General features: G+C 36.0%; 2 protein-coding genes across 2 annotated transcripts in view; both read right to left on the reverse strand.

The window, feature by feature from the left end:
- The window catches only part of LOC118273979 (chondroitin sulfate synthase 1), a 54,770-nt gene extending 38,033 nt beyond the window's left edge, over positions 1-16,737 (reverse strand). The window contains exon 1 of the mRNA XM_035591279.2: positions 15,524-16,737. Coding sequence (XP_035447172.2) covers positions 15,524-16,285 — 762 coding nt within the window. The 5' untranslated portion in view covers positions 16,286-16,737. The remainder of the gene's footprint in view (positions 1-15,523) is intronic.
- A 1,624-nt stretch (positions 16,738-18,361) lies between these two features.
- LOC118273978 (uncharacterized) lies at positions 18,362-26,277 on the reverse strand. Its single transcript, XM_035591278.2, has 2 exons — positions 24,448-26,277; positions 18,362-23,179 (listed from the first exon to the last, which is right to left on the reverse strand). The coding sequence occupies exons 1-2, from the start codon at positions 25,972-25,974 to the stop codon at positions 23,054-23,056; spliced, it is 1,653 nt and encodes a 550-aa protein (XP_035447171.2). The 5' UTR covers positions 25,975-26,277; the 3' UTR covers positions 18,362-23,053.
- Positions 26,278-26,419: the final 142 nt, after the last annotated feature.

Raw genomic sequence — 26,419 nt, forward strand, 5'->3', positions numbered from 1 at the left:
GTTTGGTGTTTCAATGTTAAACCTCTCTTTATTTACTTCTCCCTGTCGTAATTTGAGCATAAATTTTTAAGGCATTGGTAGGTACTCTCAGCTGCTCACCATTACAGATATTTTTGGATTCAAATACAGTAGTCTGAATACGCACTCCACATTTAGCATTAGCCATTGAAAGCGCACCTAGTTTAAATTCATAAAAAATATCGATAACAAACGAACAATTTTGCATCAACTCTTGTGGAATAAGTTATGTATCTTTTTAACTTTACACATAAAATCGTAAGCAGTTTGCTGGCAATTTATTAAAGAACAAGGAACCTGTTTTATCTCGGTCCGTTTTAATATTTTTTTGCTGGACATTTTACAACGTGTTGTGGCCTTGACAAGGGGGTCGGCTTGCTCGTACCGTATCTACTTACCCAATAAAAATAATCGAACGATAAAATTTACATTACATAATACGAGTAGATACTATACAGTAGGTACACCTTTGAAATTGGACTTGATTATTATATGTACAACATGTTTAAAAGATCAAACTTAACTTAAAACTACGCGCCGTAATTAATTAATTTGAATTATTCACCTAAACATTTAATTTAGCACAAACCTGTTTGATGAAGTAAAAGCAATTTAATACCCAGTATGCAAGGACAAGAAGACTAATATAAAAATTACAAGATGACTTTGTAGAATAATTTATGTGCTGCAGATTCTAAAACATTATCAAATGTAATAATCCTTACATGCCGGTTTCGACTACGGCAACTGTTTCTTGGCTAGTATGTATTTCAACCTCCTTAACTATACAGAAGTACTTAACGGACCTATATTTTACTTTTTTTTATGAAACACGCAGTAATCGAGCAGGCGTATTACCTCATGGTAAGCAATCGCCGCCGCCCATGGACACTTGAAACACCAGAGGCGTTACAAGTGCGTTGCCGGCTTTTTGGGAGTTAGGAATTTAAGGGTTGTTGTTCGGGAATCGGGGATGGGGAAGATTGGAAAGGGGGGAATTGGGCCTTCGGTAACCTCACTCACACAACGAAACACAACGCAAGCGTTGTTTCACGTCGGTTTTCTGTGAGGCCGTGGTATCACTCCGGTCGAGCCGGCCCATTCGTGGCGAAGCATGGCTCTCCCACACTTATCTGCCTGCCTATCTAGTTTTACTCACTTTGACTTGAGATCACCCCAGTTCTACTACTACTTCGGGTTCTGGGTTCAATACTATGTATACATTTTATATAAAGTTATGTACAGAAGCATTTTTCATGCACTCAAACTAACAAATTACTTTACAGAGTAGTATAACGTATGTATTAGGAAATCGTGACATTTTAGTTATTGCTCTAATTGACGGTACAAACTGTTCGGCCATGTTTTGTAACATTTGAACTGTATCCGTAATCTTTAGGTACCTCATGGGAACTAAGAGATTCGGCTGACAGAGTTATTGTTAAAAATCAGGAGAATAGGGTAAATGACTATTTTTTATTGAAATGTCTGTCTTGTAGATTATTTTTAAATATTAGATAGGTGCGTATTTTTTATTTTCTACCGGAAACAAATACTTCCGAAGATAATAATTATATCAGTTTGAAATATCGCCTGACGTCATTTCTAGGTAAATTTTATACGTAGAAATGACGTCTAAAATTTACCTATAATGTCCTAGAAATGACGTACCACTCCTAAATTTTAATTAGTTTTATCTAAGTATTATTGTGATGTATGACAAAATAAAAAAATACGTGTCTAATATTTCATTAACCTGACTGACGCAGGTACTGTCATCATCCCTATTGATATTAAAAACAGATCTTATATACTTTTTTGTTTAATGTCATATCTCATATCATAATATGTCGGTAGTATCATTAAGTTAGGATAAATAAGAAGACACTACCACATCTAGAGAGATAAGAGAGCTCACTAAAATATAATGAGTGTGTCATGGCCACAGAAATCTAACCTATAAACATTTAGATTGTTTTACATATCGACACCTACAAAGTCGCGATAACATAGCTATGTATATCAACCATTCATGTTTCTCTGTCTTATTAAAAATAAACTGGACAGATACTACAATAAAACTAACCTATATGACCTTGATAAAAATAGTGCAGAAACTATTTAAATAATATGTAGGTAAAACTAAAAATATGCTCATCAAAATAGAAAAATTGTCGTCATGTACTTATTTCAAAGTCGTGTGGGACAACTGAAAGACGTGACACAAGAAAAATTACAAAATTTTGGGACTAATTGCCGTACTCAGGGTTTTTAATTAATTGTTAGATATCACTCAAATCATAATAAAAAGCCACTTCTGACCAAAGGCTCTTCTCGCATCACGAAGAAGGTTTGAACATTAATCATCACGCTTGCTCAATGCGAATTGGCATCACTCAAATCAGAACATTGTTAAAAAATAAATCTAACAAAAAAGCTATCTAGACGTAGCCTGTAAAAGAAACTAGACTTATAACAAAACCACAAACATTACCTCACATTTCAGTAACAGATCTATTATAGACAAGACAATCATACTTCAATATTATTATAATAACATTTATCATAAAAACAAGAAACTATTATCTAGTTTAATTTATCACATTTCGCGGTATAATCCAGCGTGTTGGCCAGTTCACTGTCCTGTCTTACTTCACGATCACTTGCAGTGACTCATGCGCATCTGGTATGTGTGTGTGTGTGGGTAATGCACCTACACTGATAACCACACTGGCAGATAATGAGAGCCGGGAATTAATAAGAGGAATCGATAATATGACCTTGGATGAATAAACAAGGGCGACAAAAGACACCACAATCGCTTTTTTTTTAGGAGGGAATATCATCCAATTACTTCTCCCGCCTTGGGCGAGGCGAGAGGGAGTGTCAGACTCTTACTGACTAAAAACCACCCCGTTCCTTCTCCTGCTTTCCGAGCCGGAGCCCCGGTAAACCCGCTAGGTAATCTGCAGCTCCGAATCAGGCATCAGCCCTACTGGGCCCCATCTGTACACCACAATCGCTGGATTTTTATGCAACATCCAATTGTAGGACAATAGATGTGATTGCCCACCCTTTATCCATACTCCGAGATAGTTCATTATTGTGTTATGGTTGGGTTCCAATAATACTAATCCCGCAAGGAGCAACTTTTTTGTGTGATCCTCATGTTTTTGTTTCGGGTATGGGTATCATGTACCTATGTGAAATTTTAAACTATGTTTGTAAACGCAACCACGACACAAGAGAAAAGCCCAGGGTGGGACAACGTTTAAAATAAAACTTGAAATCATTATTACAATTTTACCCCATTAGTTAGGTATTAATATAAGAAGAATCATCATTACATTACTCATCTCATCACTGATGTAGTAAATTATATATATACTACATTTTCCGACTACATTATTAGCTCCATACGAAATGTATCAAAATTATCGAGACTAAATTGAGCTATGTAGTTTCACACAATAATTGTAACAATAGCTTGAGGTGCCTGAGTTCACCTTGACCCCATTTAGCGTTTTTATCCGCTGTAATCAGATAAGAACTGTCAACGTCAGCTGTTTTGCAGACATAAGACATAATGTATGTCGTTTTTTTTTAAATCGGCGCTACAGTCTCGTATATGGCAATAGTTTCGTCTCCTTTAATGTGTCATAACCGAATAAAGAGTCGTGTTACATAATTATATAATGATCCTCTCTACCGTTGAATCATCAGCTCATAATACTTGATAGTCTATGGACTATGAGGAAATAAAGTGTTTTCGGAAGACGAAAAATATGGAAAGCGAATTCACCATAACACCTTGTTCATCTTTACTCAATCAGATATTCTGTATACGAAATCACGTACGTCCATATAGGTCTCTTGTACATGACGTCACAGGATGCCCTAACTAATAAAACATTTTTTTTTTATTTCAATAGGGTGTTCCACAATTCGTTTGTTAAATGCCAATTATTTTGTTACAGTAACAAGTTTGAACTGATGTGTGTTGCCAGGCAACACAAGGTCAGCGTCTACATTGTCATGGTTGGTTACTGAACTAGAAGCTGCCCGTATAGAACTATTTCAAGTTTAGTATGTAGTAGTATGTAGCTAGTTCAGTTCCTACTACAATGTTGCTAAAATACAGATATTCTATGAAGCGTATCGAAACCTTATAGTTATGTATGTAGGTACTATGTATTCAGGAGATAATTGAAGACATCTACAATTGGTTGTTTTTCAATTCGTAATAATATGTAGTAAGGGTTCTTTTTCACCAGAGATGTGCTATGTAGCTATGCTAGGCAGATGAGAGCTGTGAAACTATGGGACCGTATGCGCAGCTAGAGATGCGCAGCTCGAGTATGCGATATATCTTTAGTACAGAAGCCACATCCGTAGCACGCATCCATAGCACGTATTTTTCCATATAAGAGACATAGCTTATGTGTACCAATGAATATAATTTGTGGAACTGTGGAAGCCAAACGCATCCACAGCAACGTAGCATAGCACATCTCTGCAAAAACCTTGTTACAACATTAGGTCCAACTTACGAAAATTTAAACGATACAACAGCTTCCTATATCTTCATGATACTATTACTACGGTAATAGTACTATAATATCTAATTCAATATACAAGATAATATTGTAGTTTGTAAATAAACAACGTATCTATGTATGACATCAGCAAAACAATGCGCTTTCCAGTGAGGACATTAGCCCGGCCTTGTCGGCTCACTAAAACACTATGCCTTCATAAACATCGACGATAACTATTGTAAATACAAATATATGCATACACAATACATGTCATGTAACACTACATATTGTACTTTACATGTGTGTGTGCATGAAACTATCGCTAGGGCTGACGGCGGTACAAGAAAATGGTAATTTCATTGAGACAGCTTAACAGTGTGGTAGTGTTTATGGTATAAAAATTTAAATGAAATTACGCTATTAGATAAGTATACAAGGCTTAAGTTGAATAAGTAAGTAAGTATAGAACAGTCTCTGAATATGAGCCATCAGCATGGCTTGAAACCAGTCGAATTCCTCGTCAGACAGTTACGTGAATAAGCCGAAAATCATAATTTTGGTGCACTAGACACAACTAATTATTATGTTATCGTTTAGGTTTACCCACGTAACTGTTTGACGAGGAACTCGACTAGTTTCAAGCCATGCTAGAGACTCATATACATGAGCAGCATTCCGCGACACGACGCGGCGATTGTCGCGCTACTACCACTTAGTAGGAGTAAACCGATAACATAATAATTAATTTAGTATATCTCACGAAAGTTACAATAAAACTAGACACAATTTTGTCAAACAACGGTAATACCCCATCCAGAAAAGTGCAAACCCTACCCATATCTTAGTGTTTCGCTCTCGTAACCCTTTACGACATAGCCAGAAGAAGAAGATAAGAGTCAGCGGCCACAGTACCGATATTGTCCTAATTTCTATCAGAACTCTTGTGTTTCGTATCATTCCGATATCACTGGATCATAATAGGATCATCTCTGAAGATATCAGACTTCCGTATGGCTTAGCAGATTATAAAAGGTGTTATGCCAAATCTATAGTCCCTACTATCACGAGATAAGGACAGTTTACCTACGATCAAATTGCTTATCTACTGTTCGAGTTGGAATATCAGTAATCGATAGTCATTTGCAGTAAGAAACTATGAGTTTCAAATGCAAAAAATAAGTGCAATACAATGTTTTCCGATTAATCGAATGTATCGAGTTTCGAATGATGAGAACTTCGTTTTAAACTTGTGGTTTCCATTATAAGTGAGGCTGATATTTTTCTAATAATAGTTACCTAGTTAGGTATGTTACTCAAATTGCTTATCTTCAAAACATCTAGTAGCAATTACCTCCTACGTAGCAAAGGAAATGATCCTCTAACTGATGCTTTAAATGCATATTACATGTACCGAGTATCGTGAGCAAATATTACATTCACTTACAATGGCAAACACACTCGTACAAACAGTTTTTTTCAATATACTTTTTGCTATTTCGCATCCTCTTCTTTACGGATACTTAGTACTTATTTCTTCGATGAAACTTGTTCAATATTCATTACTTTGTACCAAGGAACGATCACACTTACCTTTGGGTCACATATTATCATTTTTATTGCGATGCTTAGTTTAAAAATCGTTGCCATATCGTAATAGTGCTCAACTTTGTTGCTTAGACGAGATAATTTTTATCAAACGCTTTAAATTTGGACTTTAATTTTGATAAAGACATTATTATTTAAGTTTGTTTCGGCATTTCTTCTCAGAGCAGTCCGATAGGAAATGCCGGCCTCATCAAGTTATATAATGCTCGAATACTCAAACAACTCTTTGCTTCTCTTAAATACATTTTAAAAATACATGAGTTAAAACATGTGCACCTTAACTAGCAATTTGTTTTTCTTTACAAAAAATACATAAATAAACACTCAGGTGCGTATTTGTATGCCTAAATACATTCTTCACGTAGGTCGTTTCTATTTTTAAAACAGCTAATGCACGCATAGAGAGTAATATCTATCCATCTAATAGATTAATCATAATAATTCACAGCATTCCCGACATTAGCAGGTCATGTACGCAAAAACAGTAGTACAGACTAAAAATATTATTTTAATCGCCACTGGTATATCAGTATAAAGATAGACAAACACATTACACATTCAATCATACGTAATGTCATACCTACAGAATTGGCAGCAAGTTCCCAGAAATTAACCCACTTTCAACTTTATCACAAGATCATAAGAATGAAAATCTATTATTATATGGATAGGATGATGTGCTGTTGTCTTCGTACGAATTTCTTTACACCTCGTAAGTGCAGTACCCTTAGTACGCGTTTGCTTTACTTTGAATGAAAACGATACGAGAGCGTGTTCGGCGTTCTGATTGGCTAGCGTGAATGAACTAACCAATCAGAGCGCCGAACGCGCTCTCGTTTTAATTACTTTAAACGTAAAACAAACTCATACTAAGGATACAGATGGCCTTTACATCGTCATAGTGAGATAAGGTATCGTTCTCATAAAATTTAGGAACATATTTGATAACAATTATATTGCACAGTAAATGAATTATTTTATTTGAAGAATGCCTAAGTAACTAACTAGTAATATAAGTAATACATGCGTCATTGTTACAATTCACAGTTTATGAATATTGCTCCGGTTATACTGTTTGAGTTACACCATTTTACTAATCAGCAGATTAAATATAGGAACCGCTTTACCGCCTATATTTTTTAATCAGGTAACATCCCCTAAATCTTCTCCCAAGTCTAATAAATACTATGCTGAAAACCGCATCACAATTGGTTCATCCAAACGCGAGATAATTGCGTACAAACATACATACATACATACAGATCAAACTGAGAACCTTCTTTTTTTAAAGTCGGTTAATAATGAAATTATCGCCTAACTCCTAATAAGTCCTTGCAACTAATTCGCGTGATAAAACCCTAACTTTCACTTTCACGCCCAGTTATTAGAAGTAACAAGCGAATCTGATAATATCTAGAATGCAACGGAGCTGAGATCCAGGTTATCTTATCTGTAGCCAGGCTGTGATGTGTTTGGTTTACTAAATCAATGTTTTAGGAAGCTACTACATACTTTGCTAAATGCTTTGTAACATAGTTGCATATCTACTACGTAAGTACTAGATTTTAAATACTAAAAATACTGGTATTAGAGCAATGCCTGTTTTCACCCACCACTCCCTTCTTTTGAAGGGGGGAAATTCATCCAAGACTTCTCTCTCGCCTTGGGGGAAGGAGTATCAGACTCTTACTGACTAAAAACCACCCCATTCTTACTCCTGCTTTTCGAGTCGGAGCCCCGGTAACTCACGAGGTAGTCTGCAGCTCCGGATCGGTATCAACCCTACTGGCCCTAAACCCTCTCTTAACTAAGAGTTCCTCAAAGTAGGGAAGCACTTATATTAACCCCTTAGTTATACTGTCAACTATTTCAGCTTACTTTAGTTTACTTACTTTTAGGTTCCTTTTAAATGTAAGAGAAGTCGATGAATACAGCCATAATCGTCATTACATCTTCAACATAGATAACATCGGAAAACGTCAGTTAAACTTCCAAAAACGTTTATTTTTCGACATTTAAGACTATGCAAATATGTTTTTTATACTAAAAACGTGCGTAAAACTCTGACATTCTTCCACACGGTGTGTCGTCTCCACGTCACTCGTGACGAACATCTCAGTCTCAGAACATCACGTGGTTGCAAAAAGTGCTCGCGATTTCGAAAACCGGTTACCACCACCCACCAGAATGGTGCACCACTACCCACCAGAATGGTCCCATTATAAATGTTAGCAGCATCCGATTGTTAGTAACTCGATTATGGATAACAGTTTTTTTTTAAGAACTTCACCCCACACTAGGATATTGTCATACCCATATCCGAAACAACAATTTGTGGATCACACAAAGAGTTGCTCCGTGCAGGAATCGAACCCGCTATACGTTGCGCGGCAGCCAGTTGCCCAGCCACCGTACCAACCACGCAGTCTGATTAAATAAATTAAATCTGATTTTCATAAAAGTTAAAACTTATTGGCATGTATAATTGTGTACTTATTCAAGTCATGGTTGAATATTGGTAGCGTAATTGCGGCACCTGCACGCGTTTCTACATGGAAATGAAAATAAAATATAGTCGTAAGGAAAATAATGTGAAGAATTCCGATAATAAAGCTACAATAGTTGCAATAAACTAATATTTACCGGCCAAAGGCAAAAATGTAGGCAAGATAACAACAAAAAACTGTTACAACTTCGATAATACGATGATAAGTCACGATAATCGCTGGAAGTAATCAGTCGCTGTAATCCTAATAATAATTGCATTAGTAGAATCTAAAGACATGCACGGTAACGCGTGTAACAATGTTTTGAATACAAATTAATTTAAAACAACGGCTAATGCAAACGTTGGGTACGACGAACTATATGCTAAACTTAACATTAGAATTATTTGAAGGATATGTCGTGTGGAACTTGTTAATTGGTTATTCATTATTGCAAATTATTGTAAACTAACTTTGCGATGCGATCGTGGTATTTAAACCTTCACAAATAGATATACGAGAATCACTCTATCGATTAGCGGAAACCTTCTAAAAATACGCTCAGCCGTTTTTGAGATTTTCGCGAACGGACTGACACATTTAAAGGCTATCAGCGATCAAACCACCTCATCTGACGTGGCAACTTTATCTTAATCTTTGACAAAAGACTTGTTACAATTTCGTATTATCTTATTACATAGTCTATCTACTTATCTATCTTTCTTTGTACTATTCTTATCACATGTATCATCTCTCGCAGAATCCAGACGCTTCCTCATTTATTTTCACAATGAGAACCTTTTTAACATGGCGCCTGTCTTCAGAATACTGATGTGTCTGTTAACGCCACTTTATGCGTGTGGAACTTCGTACTTTACCATTAATTTGCAGACTAATACTGGCTATTTAGCAAAGAAATTAGGTACTAACCTGCTAGGTGTTACGTGCTAAAGTTGATTGCACTTTTATCAGATCCTGAACTAAATATAGTCTTCCTTTTAATGTATTGCAATGTTGTATTGTTTTATTTTTTGGGCAACTAGAAGGACAATGTTATAATATAAAATGATATCTAAATATGTATGATCGCTCCAATCGTAAACGTCGAAGTATCTAATTAGAGACAAGGTTAGGTTATAAAAACTTACTGATATAAAATTCACCACAGTGTAAGACAATGCTCTTCAATTACAAAGCTATAATTAGCAGTTAGAAAATTACACCTTAAACATAATTTTATGCTGTCTCTAACGAGAAAGACATGTTATTCAGATTAGTGTGAACTGTTCTTCGCGAACTGTGGTACCGTACGACTAATGTGGCCACTTAATTTGATTGAGACACATTCATGACTCTTTGTCATTATCATACTAATGTAGTCTAACTGTGGTTAGACAATCAATATTCTAGTGTTGGTGCTAGACAGAAAATTCTAGTTCGCGAGATAGCATCGCAAAATTATCTAGTCTTGAACATCTATAGTTTTTATTACTTAGCAGTTTATTATAAAAAAGTACCTACATATGTATCAAACTTACGCACAAAACCCATCAACTTTCTATTTCAAAAACACATTTGGTTGAGTACTAAAAAACTAGTCCGGAATTTATAAAGTTCTGATCAATCGTCCATAAATCAGAGTTGTTCGTCAAACGATTATTTTTTTCTAAGGCCTCGTGCAAACCTGTATTGCGGAAACACGAGTTAAAATAAACAGCGTCTTACCTTGAACTTTGCGTCTACAGATATCTAACCTTAGTTTAAACTAACGTCCAACTTGAGTCTAGATTGTAAACGGGTGTTACAAGCAATCATATTTTTTTCATTGATAACTCCTTCTGTACGTCGACAGGTTTTAATGGCGCCCGCAGCGAACAAAAAACGTGTGAGCACAAAGAAGTGTAGATAGTTTAATTATGTTTGGATATCACAATATAATTTTACGCTTTTAATTTACTAGACAACATTTTTTATTATTTTCCCTATTGCTTTACGACTCCAGATATAATGAATGATGAATAAAATACGACCAACATCATCATAAAGATAAAATTACATAAAACTGATACCTAACTATGTAATTATAAGGTTAAAAATGCACTCGGGGTCGGCCATTGTACCCACGCCCTAGAGCCAATGACTGCAGATCACGCAACTGAACTAAGTAGACTATACTTAGGAAAGAATTAGCTTAATACTAGATAAAGATGTGATCTTTGACCTGCGAGACACACCTTTGTCGTAACGAGCGTAAGGAATGTAGTACGATGTAGATTAACAAATACATAACCGCCGTACTCAGAGTCATTTAATGGTTACTTAAGCCAGTCCTTATGTATTGTTTCGGAACAGAATTACTAAGGAATAGTTTAAGTAATCATTAAATATCTCTGGGCATGGTAGTAAGTGTTCAATACTGGACTAGAAGTCTCCTTAATGCAAAAATAACACAACTAGTGAGTCACTGAGATGTTTTGTGCTTTTCCTGTCTGCCTTTGTCTGATTTTGGGCCCAGTAACTTTTATAACGGTCGTCTAACACCAGACAAGCCACCACAATACCACTTTTAGAATGGAGTGAGAAGAATTTCGTCATCTTAAAATATTTGACTTGAACCCCGGACCTTATGCTCAACAGCCATATCTGGCAACAGACGTAACAGTCCAACGTCTAAAGATTAAATAAGAATCAGTGTTTACGAGTTGTTGTGTAAACATTATGAATACATAATTACTTCACGTTTAAAATAATATTGTTTTTGCTTTCATTTACAGGGTTTTTGTTGAACATACGTAACAGACGTACGACGCTGTAGGTACACTAAACTGTAAGAGGAAAAACGTAATTGGTATACAATTTTTTGTGAAGCTGAATGTTGTATTTGATGGAAAGAACCCAGGCACAGAGTCATAGTCAGATTCCGAACTCATTATAAAGCGAACGAGTAAAATAAGAAAAGTAGTTGCTTATATAATCAAAAACGACTAACAGATGAACACTACAGACTAGATAGAGCAAAGGATTCAAAGATCAGCCAGCGGTTCCCGTACGTGCTAAAACTTAATGAATACGGATCAAAAGGGGCAGACGATTTAGCACATACAGGCTTTGTGCTTTACTTATACAAAGTTGGAGATAAAAACCCACACGTGGACGCAGAAAAACTTAGAGCATTATAATGGACTGAATAATAAATTCTAGAAGAAGTTCGCTTCCAAGGAGATAAGTACTTACACGTAAATTGAGAAAGAAAGAAAGATGAAGTAACTAACAGACCTAAGAAGTTGACTCATCAAGAAAAACCACACAAAATATGGATAAAAAAATGAATAACATGGGTATCGACCGAAGAGATAACATTTAGTTTGGTCTTATCCTTATTTATAATAGCTTTCATTAATACATTCTACAGTGGTTAAACGAAGGCTCCCATTCTAAGGAATGATGGACTGATGAAATTAAAAAGACCAACAAAAAATCAATATTCATCAACAAAGACGAACCCAAATAGATTTTTTGTAGGAGCTACCTGAGCACCTATTCAGAAGCTAAGAATCTCCACACAGGAAGTATTGAACTAAAGCCGGATTCCTTTACCTACTCTTTTCGTACAGAGTTTTACGGAATTTGCAATCATATTAGCATTAACACAAAATACATAATTGATAGCCAATCATTACAATGTTTACATCTTTCTTCTCATAGGGATTGTCATTGAAAATACATTGTTAAGATAATTACCTATAGCCAAAAATTCCCTATCACGTGTATTCTACCCTTTACCTGATTTTTTTTCAACAGAGCCACGCCGACTGTAACTTTTGCAAGCCAGCAACAACAACAACAGCATTAAACAAAAAATAAGCCCGGTCCAGTGAAGCCCAATGTGTCCCAAAGACGCGGACAGAGTATTGTATTATATCTCCATAGAATATAGAATATATAGAATAGTTAATATAAAACAGTTTCCAATGCACTTGATGTTCCTAAATACGCACCCTTACATAAATAAACAGCAGACACACGTGGCAGCCATTAAGTAATTGTAACACTTTCGTTGTGCGACGCAACCGCTCGGAATGGAGCGGAGTCGTGGAAACAAGAGCAAATGTAACGGTTCTTATTATTGTGTTATGCGCATGTCATATTGCTGATGATAAGTGTGCTACTGGTACAGAACTTACAGAATGTATCTCCTACTTTTGAGACACCTAAAAATCATTGAATGATTTGCAAACACCTGGTAAAGGTCGAGGGGATCGGCTAGATACCTTTGCAACCGATCAATCTTCTTCGTCTTTGGGGGAGGGCCTGTGTTCAACAGTGGATGTTTTTGGCTGATAAGATGATGATGATAAATCTAACATTTTAACTCATCAAAGAGAGTTTGTCTCCTTGGTTTGGTGAGACTCGCACTCGAGAATTTCAATTCAATCCTGGTTTTAATCAACTAAATATCAATCGTTTGGAAAATATGTGCTCTTTGTTTATCAAAAGACTCACTCAAACAAAAGTGAGTGGATACTTTCTAAGAATAAAGAAGAAAAATCAGAAAAATCAGATTCAATTGACTAATTTTGATTTAGTTTTATATAATTTGCTAAAGAAGTATATATGTAATAAAAGAAGATGGCGTAAACATCACCATTGATCAGAATCTATTACCGATTCTAATTATCACAGGATATAACGGCAATCGATATTATCGCTTCTTCTCACATTATTTAACAAACATAACTATTTAATATCAACGTTTTAATTGGTCGCCAAATCAATTATTAGCCCGATACAATAATTAACGTAGATATGAATCGACTTTATTTAGTTTGAAAACAGGAAAATTTCCAATTTTATTAAAAAAATGTTATCAAACATAGAAATATAATGTTTCAAATGCTTTTAAAATCATTTTAGTTTTGTCTTTCATCTTTAATTTATTTTAGTATCAATTAAGTTTTCCTGTTTCTAATCACTGTCCTTCTTTAATTTCTTTTTATTTTTTGTATTTTTCCTGTTTTCTAAAGGCTAGTTTCCTACTAGTCGAATTCAATAGGGTATCGTTTTTTTTTCTTAACCTCAATAACAATATTTTGACGTCATCAAATTTTAACGTCAAATCTACACTTGTTTCTAGAAAATTAGCTAGAGAACTTAGAAAATTGAGTAGATCATTAAATGTATGAATGAATGTGATTATTTTGTATATTTTATTGTAACTATTGAAAATACGAAATAATGTGTATGTGAACTTGTATGTTTGTAAACGCACCCACGACACAGGAGAAAATCCTAGTGTGGGGCAACGTTTAAAAAAAAAAAATATTTCTGACTGAAGAAACTACCCAATTATTATTCCGAGTAGATGCTCAGACTCGACTAAGTAAAACCTTATTTAGTATTTAATTATCTCCGTGATCATTGAATCGTGTTATTCATTATTTATCTTGTGCCTTTCATACAATTGCCTTTTGTTTGATTCGTGTTCATCCTAAACATTAAGTTGGCATATACAATACACACATTATATATTTAAACATCCAGTCATCTAGACTAGTAAATAAAGTTGTAGTGTCTGTTCCTAATATTGAAATAAGCACTCTTTACTACATGCATAATATGAATATAGGTACGTACAATACACTGAAATCACATTTTTTACAAATTTTGTCTGTCTATTTGTTCCAGCTAATCTCTGAAATAACTGGACCGATTTTGACGGGACTTTTCTTGGCAGGTAGCTGTTGTACTAAGGAGTAAATAGGGCTACTTTTATTTAAGAAAAAAAAACGAATACCTAAATTCTGTCAGAATTCATTATTCTACGCGGCCGAAGCCACGGGCAACAGCTAGTTTAAAAAAATAAATGATCCTATGATGAATGACGTTATTTTACCTCCCAAAAAAAAATCCAGTTTTAATTTTAGTTGCTTACTTAAATTTTAAACGCCTCGAAATTATTTCAAGGTAAGTATTAAGGTAAATTGTATTTTTAATGTCTTCAAAAAATACCGTAAAGTCAAGTGGCCAACCTGCGTTGTCGCGGTCACTGATCCTACAATTGAACTGAAAAACACTGGCCACTAAGAATAGTTTAACGCCCAATGAATCGCCAAATAATCACTTTTGAGTAAACTAGGTGAACTGATTTCCTAGTCCATCACAAATTAAAATATTTAAGCTTTTAAAAATGTTAAAAATATTCAAGTGCCACATATGAATGAACCGACGAGTTCCCTTATTAAATCTCTTAAAACTGTATTCTATGAAAAACCACATAACGTAGGTATAACAAAAACTACAATACAACACTTTGTCATCATAATAATTATTTAGCTGTCGACGCAATTAAATAACAAGGCATAAAAGTAGGTAAGTACATATAGGCGTATAAACAGAATTTTAAAGTCACTCCAAATCCATTTAAATTCGTGTATTGTGGTGTATTCCAATATTTTTGTATTAATATATAAATACTTCATGCATAAAAACTAGGCATAAAAAACCCTGATATTGATTTACGTTCGCAGATCGTTTTACCAGATTAAATATTGATCAATTACTCGGTAATGGTTAGACCATGGTTAGACAAACTCCATCTACAACTACAGCTGACACAGACGAGCTTGCATAAAATACGAGCAAAAAATTCATATTCCTTAGTAATCCATCCAGGTATGTATCATTAGAATCAAACGATAACGATAAACCCAGAGTTTCGAAATAAGTATACATGATAAAAATAATTCATGTTTATAGATAAGTGAGCGATTCAGCTACTATCTTTCGCGACACAAATCGTTGTGACTTGTATGTGATGTCATTTGTTTACGTCGGCCCTAAAGTCAAGCTTACTTAGTACAATATAGTAGTACTCACGTCATAACTCCACGTGCACGACACTCCGGCAAACTTGGCGACACAGCGGCCCAGCTCCACGTCCTCGTGCGTCGTGTACAGGTGCTTCAGGCAGTACTTCACGTGAGGCGCCACCCTCTTCAACGTCTCCCGAGAGAACAACACACCCGGCCCGCCCATACAGAAGTTCTCATTGTAGTCCAGAGCCAGAGCATCTCGCTCTTCACTAGTACCTCGACCGGCCTGCCCGATAAACTGAGGCTTCCTGCTGTCCACCGAACGCAAAAACTCCTCCAACTTATCACCTCTCACATACACGTCATCATCCGCACGCATGAACCACTCGAACTTATCCCCATACTTCTCGTACATGTACAGTAACATCAAGAAAGACTTCTTCTGCGGAGGATAACTGTCGTCCACATTACGCAAGGGAACTAAAGGTAAACCAGGCGCACGCGACACTTCCGAACTGAAAAACGCGATCCGACCAGGCAAGTCCTGGCTCCAAGTTTCGTACACTGCTTTTGCTCTAGAACCTAAATATTGTTCAGCTGTCATAACACCCACGAACACTAAAGTTCTGTTCGAGTTGTGAACAGTCTCGTTTGGCAACAAGCCTATCAGGGCGAGAGGGTCGGCATCGACTAACTTCGCCGATTCCGGACATGGCTCTATCGTCGTCCTGGATGAAGTCCTTAAACACAACTTGAGAAAGATCCCGAAGGTTACGCCGAGAGCGACCCCCGCGGCCAAATGCATCCACCTGCTCCTCCGAGGCATCGTGGTAACACTGCAGATTCAATATGAGCACCCACTTTTACCCGGCGTCCACATGTGTGCATTCCAGGAATAACCTTTTTATCCCTTTTTTGTAGCGACCGGGAGGGGTAGACATTAGCAGGCGGCTTTTTTGTTCGATTTTCGCTCCCATCGGTCGGGGAGCGATCACATGGCCGCGCGATGCCGGCGAAATGTCGCGCACGAATTCGAACCCTATCACGATATCGCCGGCCTAAATATTGGTTTCGCAGATGTTATCGGCGGTGCGAGCGCGGCGAGGCGCGGCGCGTATAGAAATGCGACCCGTTCATGTTACGTTGCACCGCGTCGAGCTAATCGTATCGCGCGTGGGAACAGTTCGACTCGTGCGCCGCCCGACAAGCAACTGGACCGTTCCAAAACAAAACTCAAGCAGCGGTAATTCCGAGTGTCCGTGCACACCGTATTTCTTCGGTCTCACTCGCGCCCGCGCTATCGCTCTACCTGCGTCGCCGTCAGACGGCTAATGTGGGCCGGTCGGAATGAACTTGCCCCATTCATCGCGGCATGTCTGGCCGGTGATGACAATAGACAATGCGGTGGTCGCCCATTGTCTGGTGGGTCACCGGCTCGCGGAAACTACATTTTATGACCTATTTGCAGAAGTCCGGGAACTACGCCAGATCAGAGGAAGTAGAGTTCCTTAACTTGAATAGGCTGTTACAAAATAACTCGATGGCATTTAGTACCTACCTAGATATTGCTTGCAAATCATTGCAGAAACGCCAACTTCAAATATTTTAATGTTGCAAATTGTAGACAAACAGAATTAAAGTCTATTTAACGGTACTAAATGATATTTATAAAATTATAATTATTAAAAAATCATTTAATTTTCTGTAACATTTTTGCGGCTCGTCTTACTTCACCTTAGACAAACACGGCGCCAGTGTTTAAACAACCGCATGCGTGCACGCATTTATTAATCACAATCTTGGCATTGACCTATTACGCAAAATGGAACAATGTAACCAAAAAACGACTGTCTCTTATTCCAAGTTATGAAAGAACAGTTTGGAACGACGAAATGATGAAAGACTGCAACAAAATTAAAACCAGATGTGGTGTTGAGTTGTTCAAGATCATTTGCATGGTATGGGTGCTGTCTGTCGGCACTGCAGTTTGTATAAAAACCCTTCCTGTGTTTTTGTTGGTGTTGTAACCAGAACTGTGAGTCGTCGACTATTTTAATTAATTGAGTGTTTGTTGGAGACAAGCACTAGATTATTCGGGTCATGTTTGAAACAAAGAACAGTGGTCATTGACTCGTCACATTTGCCAGTGTCGGTTTCGCTAGTTTTATTTTGCAACGCGCATTAACAATTTCAACTAGCTGTTTGATGATTGAACATCTTGTCGATGGACCGCGCATCTGGGATGCTGCGCTTAGAATAACATTAGACTTTTTGTGGTTTTGTGGAAAAATACTTACCAAGAAAATCATAGTGATGTATTTAATTAATCTATTTAGGTAGTACCTACACTCAAGTAGGTTTTAGAAATTATGGATGTAGAAATCACATTTTTATTAGAGTTAAAACTATTCGAGAGAAAAAGTACACATACTATCTACCGATTAGTTAGCTTTTGAAAATGACGCGTGGGCAATTTGAAATAGTTAGATTTTATTTTTAAATTAACTGTACCTATTTGGCATAGTTCCCAAACATTTCGAAGTGGGCATACAATACGTTTTTTTTTTTTTCTGGTCGTTGAATTGCTAATTACGTAATTAATTGCTAATTAACTAATTAGCAAGTGCTAATTAGATAGTGTTACTAATTACTGTCATTCGCCCTAACAACGTAGGTATCGAGACCGTCTTACAAACAATTGGAAACCGTTTAATAGGCCTTGACCGCACTAGGACAGAGCCGCAGCGGTTTTTAACCGCGTATATTTGTAAAACAAGAAAGCGAAATATGGCACCACTTGCGGTTTTGTCCGGGGCCGTTTTTAATACATTTTAATGCTACGCGGTTAAAAACCGCGTTTCTGTTCTAGTGCGGCCGGGGCCTTAGGAATAAAACCACAAAATGAAAATAACAATTTTTATTTATACATTTCGTTTGTGAAGCTGTAATGTATAAAACCTCCGTCCACTCTACCGAAGCCTTCACTTATAATTTACTACTAATAACTTTCTTTATACTACAAATAAATAAAAACCTCGTTTGGAACACTGTTCCTTAGTTAAGATGGGGATGTTAAGATGGAGTCGAGCAGGAGTGAAAATTATTGCTAATTTATTCGATGAGTGCCCGAAAGTAAATTATTTTATTGTTTAGTTAGATTGAGAGTGCAGTTTAGGGACAATACTTCAATTTATTTGTTATTTACAACGAAAATTGCTCCACATAAATTAAACATGGAGTACTAAATGTATGGGCACTGCACTTTTGACACCTCGTTGTTTCGGTCTCTCCCACTCGACCCTACCCCGATAGAATCACCCAAAAGGTATATTCACTCAAATTAATCATTACACTAGAGTATTTTTATATCTACATACAAAAATAATATATTATAAGCTTTATTGTGAGCTTTGAAGTTACATTTTCATACAAAACACTAACAAAATAATAAAATCACAATATTTGCACATTTTCTCACTATTCTATTATACATACTTTCAACTGTTTCGCAAAAATAGCTGTTCTGTGAGGATTTTGTATGAAAATGGAACGAAATACTTATAATAGCGACGCGTGCCAAGTGAAAAATTAAATTATAAAGTCTACTTAAGTCATTTAATTAGATCTGAACAATAAAACTACGTAACTTTAGCGATAGCATCGACCGACTGTAAAACTGTTAAACAAGAGTATAGTCTCAATTCGGTGTGATGGTACTTCCACACTACTGCTAAAAAATATTAGAAAACGAAAAAAAATATATTAAATGTCTACTTTTAGTATATGGTAACATTTGTAACAGTAGTGTGGCAACACCATTATAAAGGCGGGCCAATTAATCTCATACACATTTTTGAAGTGATGAAAATGGTGATGTGGACTTTCGCATCTTTTATGATTCTAAACTAAAGGAGCACACGTTATTCATTCAAAAATCAACTTCATATCTTGGTAGTCGATTGTAGCTTTTATTGCCATACGAATTAACATGGCATACGTAAAATTCGTATGGCAAGAAAATCTTTAGAAACATAATGATTGCAATGAAAGAAGAAATATACAACATATAATAAAATTGCACGTTTGATATTTACAATATAAACATTATATTTATTAGTAAAAAATACAACGCATGGTGCTTCCAGTGCATTTGAGACTTGGGCCTAAAAATGGCGGCATTATAATTCTTTACAACATTAAAACATTTTGAAAATATAAGAATTTTTACGTACGAACATTTAAAAGGATTTTTAAGTCACAAATACACATGGTTGAAATTAGGAAGATAACAGTGATAATATCTATATCTTTTCCAAGAGGCAAGAATATAAAACAATCCGTGTTGACAAGTCGATAGGCACAACAATTATTTTATTTATCATACACTATATCTCACATACTATAAATGCATAAGTTTTCTAATGGTACAATAATGTTTCGATAAGATAGAACACTGATGTGGCTTGTTTATTACATAGAAATAGTTGTTTCCGCAGTTCATAGTTTTGGGGGTAGGTAACTTAGGTAACTATATCGGGATTGAGAATTACGAAACTCGAGAATTTTCGTGAGATTAAACAGTTACTACCATGAGACATACTATATTCATTAATTATAAACTGTTCATAAGATCGCCTTGCAGATAGTTCGTAATTATGAGCTCCGGTTTGGCTTGAAATTAGTCGAGCATTTTTAGTACCGTAACTAATAAATATGTCGTTTTTACAGCACTGGCGAAACTTGACATACTGAATTTCCCTGTTCTAGTATTGTCTAGTAATATTATATCCGAAAAGATTTCCCAGAAAACTAAATAGGTATTTCTAACATCTTTATCTACAGATCAGAGATCGCCATCGGAAACAGACAATTTGGAGATAATCATCAACAGATGTCGTACATGTTATCAATTAGACAGATCGCGACCAACTATCTTAATGGCTTGTTGTCATCCTAATACTTAGAATTCTTAATAGACTTCCGATATTCAGCCATTAGTGTGACCGATAACATGTTTTAGGGCTATCGTAATAAACGTTTTTAAGTGTATCCGTCTTTACTTCCGTAAAGCACCATAAAATAATACAACAGGAAAAAGACAATACATATTTGTTTTATTTTTATTATCTTTTACGGAAACTTTTAGAATAGATATTGTTAGGGTGATTTTCCACCAAAGATGTGCTATGCTGATACCTATGTTACTGTAATCAATCATATTCATTGGTACACATTGCTTAGCCCTCGTGGAAATGGTTTCAACTAAGATGTTTTATATGGAAAGATGCGTGCTATGAATAGTGTCCCAAATATCGATACATCACATACTCGAGATGCGCATCTTCCACGTGTCAGCAGCTTAGCTATTACATCTCTGGTGGAGCACCCATAATTTTATGTATCAAAATTAGGTGTGTGTTGGTGATGCGGTAGAATGAAAGGTTTACTTTGATTAATGAAGGGTTTTCTAAAGTAAATATGGCTATTGAACCATTCAAATTAAATTGGTAAATCCAACCCACTTTTTTACTTATTAAGTTGTTCATTCAATTCAAATAGAGGAAGTACATGTTGAAAAAAAAAATAGATGACATTTTAATCTAGAAATAATGGCTCCTATTAGAAACTCCTCCCCTAATAAAGTATTACCTTATGGTGACTGTCAAATTGTAAAGACGTTGGCACATGTGGCAACTTCAATTATCTCAACCCACAGAATATACAAATAAAATAATACTACTCATTTCTTTGGTATAGTGGGAAAATTAGAGGATCGTCTGATGATAGCAATCACCGCCGCCAATTGGAATCCGTAACACCAGCGACTTAAAAGTAACTTAAAGGGGGTAAAAGAAGTGAAAACTCCATGAAATAAAAGTAATATGGACATTTTCTTTTCTTTCAATAGATTTTCAACTTTACTATGTATGGAATAAAGTCGAAATAATTGAAGAGAGACGTTAGGGGTGCTCAATATTGCTCATATCTGTAATAACTACGTATAATCAAAATTACGTTCTGTTGGATTAGACAGTGTGTCTCAATCTCTAAAGAAATTTCTCTAAAAAACTTAAAAACATAATTGCCTGCAATTTGTAACAACCTAGACACAAAACATTAATGACATAATTGAATAAAATTGCAAACATTATTCTCGCAAGAATTTCGATATTATGCAAAAGTCACAAATTACTACAAATATTTATAGAATCGCATGATCTATTAAAAATACTAAACTTATTTGGCAATCACAAATCAACCGTTATTATAATTTAAATATTCTGTTATTTATAGAAAATATTTTTATTTGTGGAAATTATAAACGCTAAGGTCACAGTGAACTAAAATGTTGTGGCGTTAATTGCGTGAATCTTTCATAGATGGCGCTGGCTAAGGTACAGATTAAATAAAAAAGAGGTGATCGTTATAAGTCCATGCCTTTTAATACCTTAGTTCGGTTCTGGGACTTTAGTGGACACAATTCATTTAGAATTGTGTTTTAAATCAATTAACTTGGGCTAAGCCACATCAACGGAACGGGTGAGAATCGAATTATAAAGCATATCTTGGTCAACCTACCGGAGGACGATAGACATGTCGACCAAAGTACTGCTGGAAAGATGGGGTGGAGACAAGAACAGCGAAAAATGGTTAAATCTCGTATCGTAGGCCAAGATCCATGTCGGGTCGCTGAGCAAACAGAATAAGTAAAATTTTTAACATTAACAATATTAACCATATCCAATCTAGATGACTTAGAAGAGCTAAGCCCATCTGATGAAGTATTAGAAAACTGTATTATTGCTATTTGTTACATTGAATTGTGATGTATTTGTGGAATGGATGTGCAGAAACTATAAGTACTTTCTGTTGCGGATAAGATGAACAGGCTTTTGAACCTAGCTTCAACAATACAATAAAATAATTTTATTAAAAAAACGTTATGTATTCAGTATTTTCGAATTAAGTTCGTTTACTCAAATTAGTGAATAAATACTATACTCTCTCACACACTCGTAATTTATACGTAAAAGGAAAAATATAGCGACAAACATTTACTTCTATGAAGTTTATGAATCAGGAGTTGATTCATCTCTTACTTTATAAAAAAACAATGTGATGTTGTTTTACATTTATGTGCATCAGTGCTTAAATTGTTAAACGAAGTAAGATAAGATAAAAACCGCGCTTTGAAGAATTAAAACATATCATTTATAATCATAGCAATTAGCGGAAATAATAATTATAGTAACGGCAACTTTTCATCTGCTAGTAGACATCGACTATTTATATCAGTACCTATAGACTCTATATTTCAAACTACGAAATATTCAAATGCATCATAATCCCGACACTATCACTTCTGGAGACTATCCCTACACCATTCCGGACACTTTGTATACTGTGCTGTTTCAAAGCCTGATAGATACGGCTTCAAAGCCGGTAAGTCTATTCGTATTGCTATCAGTTCCATTTTGTCAAACCGCCATTTTCTGTCCGTCACAACCTGACCTACAGGAGTATCCTTGATTTCCTTCTGGAGAAATCATTTCTCTAGAGTCCTCTTACAAATATTCGGGGTTTTCTTACTCTGTTACGGTACCAGCTCGTCCAAAGCTTTGTCCCTGTTAAATTCGTGCTTAGCTAACGCTGCGGACACCCTGCCCTCTGGGAAGCCGAGGTCCATTAGATCACCGAGTATTAATAGACCTTCGATCACCTGGAATTTGAAACAGATTTTTTGTTAAAAGGACTGTTACATTGCTAGTCGTCAAAAACGGTGAAGGTGCCATCTTAAGGCCATTTGGATTGCATAATGTAATAGAAAATCAATGACTTAGTTCTAAAAGAAATAACAATTTAGTTAACAATACAATGAATTCGGAGTTCGGAGCAGTTTTCGATCTTACACGTCGAGTTTAAAATTCGCAGATTTTCGTTATGTTTGCTGAGAGCTGAAATGTTTGAAAAGAAACCCGACACAGACATTTTATCATTCCATTATAATGAGGTTGCTTGTTGTAATGTGATTTGGCTACCAACATCACACTAATGAGTTTAAGTAAACTCTGTTATCGGCCTCGAAATAAGCTACATAATTGGGTTATTATATTATCAGAGTTTTTACTAACTAAGTACTTCACTACAAGTATAGCATTTAAATTAACTAATGAAGGTTAAATGTAGAACTGTTTGCACTGTTCCTCTCTCCTGTGGTTTATTTACTGATCAGAATATACTAGATCGGTGGCAAAGAAACTACGACACGCATAAGTATTTAACCCGACCTATAATTTCGTAATGGATTTGTTAACTATGTTGCTTGTTGTCCTGGGACATAATATTTTCGTCAGGAGTTCCTGTCATCCGAAATTTTCAGTCGGACTGTGCCCACCATTGCTATAATGATACACGCCGTAGCGCATGTAAAAAATTATTGAAACTCCTTGGCGCCCTACCTAAGATTTCATTTTGTGTTTTAGATTATACTCATAGGCTACTGGGAACTGAACAGTACAATGAAACATATCTATTAAATGTCTTGATAAAGATAAACATACCATCTAACAAAAGAGTTTTGTTTTATATTTTCTCACATCTAACTAGTCTTCTTACTGGCAAGGTTTTCCTAGGTAAAGGAAATTGATATTTCGAAATTGGTTAAATATAGACCTAGGCTTTTTACATCATAGTAATTAAACACAATATTTATAATACCAATAAACTTGTGTCCCAATAACAATATATCAACATTAGTAACTGCATGCATTAACTGTCCATATACACAAAGAATCAATACCAATCAACTATTCAAAAGTACAGTTCAATTGAAATGGCATTGATATTGATTGAGTTGCAGAAAGCCACGGTTCTCAAATAATTTCAATAAATAAAATTAATAAATGGAAGATCAAGCCACATTGAACAAGTAATTGAGTCTGAAATTAAGTTTGTTATAAAACAATGTAAAGTACAGGCATTACTCACCTTCTTGTCATTATCACCTACTAGGGTACACACCCTAGCTACCCTGTCAAGAGGAAAACCCATTCCATGAATCTTCCTACACATGTCCTGCAACTTTGGTGACAACTTCTCAAATGGATTTGGCAGATTCTCTGTTCTTTTCCTACTCCTCTTCTCCTCCTTACTATTACTACTTGTAGCGGGAGCAGGAGTAGATGTTTGTGGAGATTGGTTTTTAGGAGCGGGACTGGCATTGTAAGATCTCTCACTCATCCTTAGTTTAGCCAACTCTTCATTCAATTCCCTAACAATGTCCGGCACACTCCTGGACCTAGATTTCACTGCAGTCTGTGGACCAGTAGCTGCTGTAGTTTGATCTGAGCTCTCATTTGGCATCACAACTGGGTAAGCCTCTGGAGCATTCCCTGGTGCATATGCCACAGGAACTTGAGGGTATTGGTGGTAGTAGTAAGGCTGTGGAATGTATGAACCATTTGGCACATGACCAATATCTGTGGATGTAGTGGCCATCTGACTTCCATAATATGGTTCTACAGGAGTGTATGGATTAGGAGGGACGTAGTACTGATAGTTATGCATATACATATTAGCAGCTTCATTATCTGTAGGTATATAGTACCCATTGGACATTGGATAATGTTGTGGAGATCCATACATCATATTTGAATTTTGAATAGGTTGATCTAAATATTGTGCTGGTAAATATGTGACCCCCTCCACATGTGGTTGGGAGGCACAGTTGGGAATGGTATAGCCATGTTCTGGAGCATAACTTGGCTGAGGCTGACAGCTTGTTGTGGATTCTTTCTGACTCTGCAGCACCTGTGCCAGCAGCTCCATGTCATTTATAGTCTTCAGCTCCACATTGTCAAAGGGACTGGATGTATCATTCTCAAAATCTCTAAATGTTAGTGTGTCTATGTTAGGGTTATGGGGTATCTTAGTAATCTTTGTATTTAACTTTAAATTCTGTAGGGGGTCAGGATCATCCAGTAGGCTGTTCTCCTGCAGATGTGTCTTCACCTGTATGGGCTGCAGTATATTCAGTTGAGACTCCACAGCAGCACTAGTGGTAGGGTAGTCAATACTAGTGGACACATCTGTATGCTCTAAAGGCTTATCTACTTTAGCAATGTTATCACAGTTTTTATCAGCTTTCTCATCAGGAGACAACGGGCTTATTTCGTCAGTGCTGGGGTACGACACCTCGGACACACTCAGCTGTTTGAGCCGCTCCTCGTCCTCGGCGGCAGCTATCGCATCGAGCCTCTTCTGCTCCGCCTCCTGCAGCAGCTGCAGGCGATGCCGCCTTTCATTCTTCTTCGTTTCTTTCGCATTTCTAAGCTCCTTAAGTTTGGCAAGGACGTTTCTTTCAAACGCACACGAGTAATTAGCGCTGTCCACGACAGCTTGAGCTCTAATTGGACATTCATTTACTGTATAAGGTAAATCAAATCTCAGCGGCCTCTTATACTTCTCTGATATTTTAACGGGCACACCGTCCATAAAATCTCCAAAATGTGACATATCAACGCACTGTTCTGCCCAGATAACGATGATTATCAAACAATGAGAAAGCAAAGTTTGTTTCTTTTAACACTTTTAAGGTTACATAGTCCCAATTCAACGTCATCACTCGTTAAATAGTTTTTATAATTCGTTCAATAATAGCACACATACTGAAATGTTTTCCATTATCGCTACAAACAATTTATATCTGGAAAATGGATTATTTTTGTATGTAATTTTATTATTTTTACGTGTGTCTGGCAAATACTGTCAAACTGATTGTAAAACGGAAAAAATAAACATTTTGTACATACGTTGTAACAAACAAAGACAGCAATATAAAATACTTATTGGAAAAACAAAGGTGTACTATTTAGATGCTACAAATATCATAAACTGGTAAATGGAACGCAGTAATTAATGTCACTGTCACACAACCACTAACTGTCAAATAATTGTTGCA

This window comes from Spodoptera frugiperda, chromosome 3, assembly GCF_023101765.2.
Source record: "Spodoptera frugiperda isolate SF20-4 chromosome 3, AGI-APGP_CSIRO_Sfru_2.0, whole genome shotgun sequence".
NCBI classification, from domain to species: domain Eukaryota; kingdom Metazoa; phylum Arthropoda; class Insecta; order Lepidoptera; family Noctuidae; genus Spodoptera; species Spodoptera frugiperda.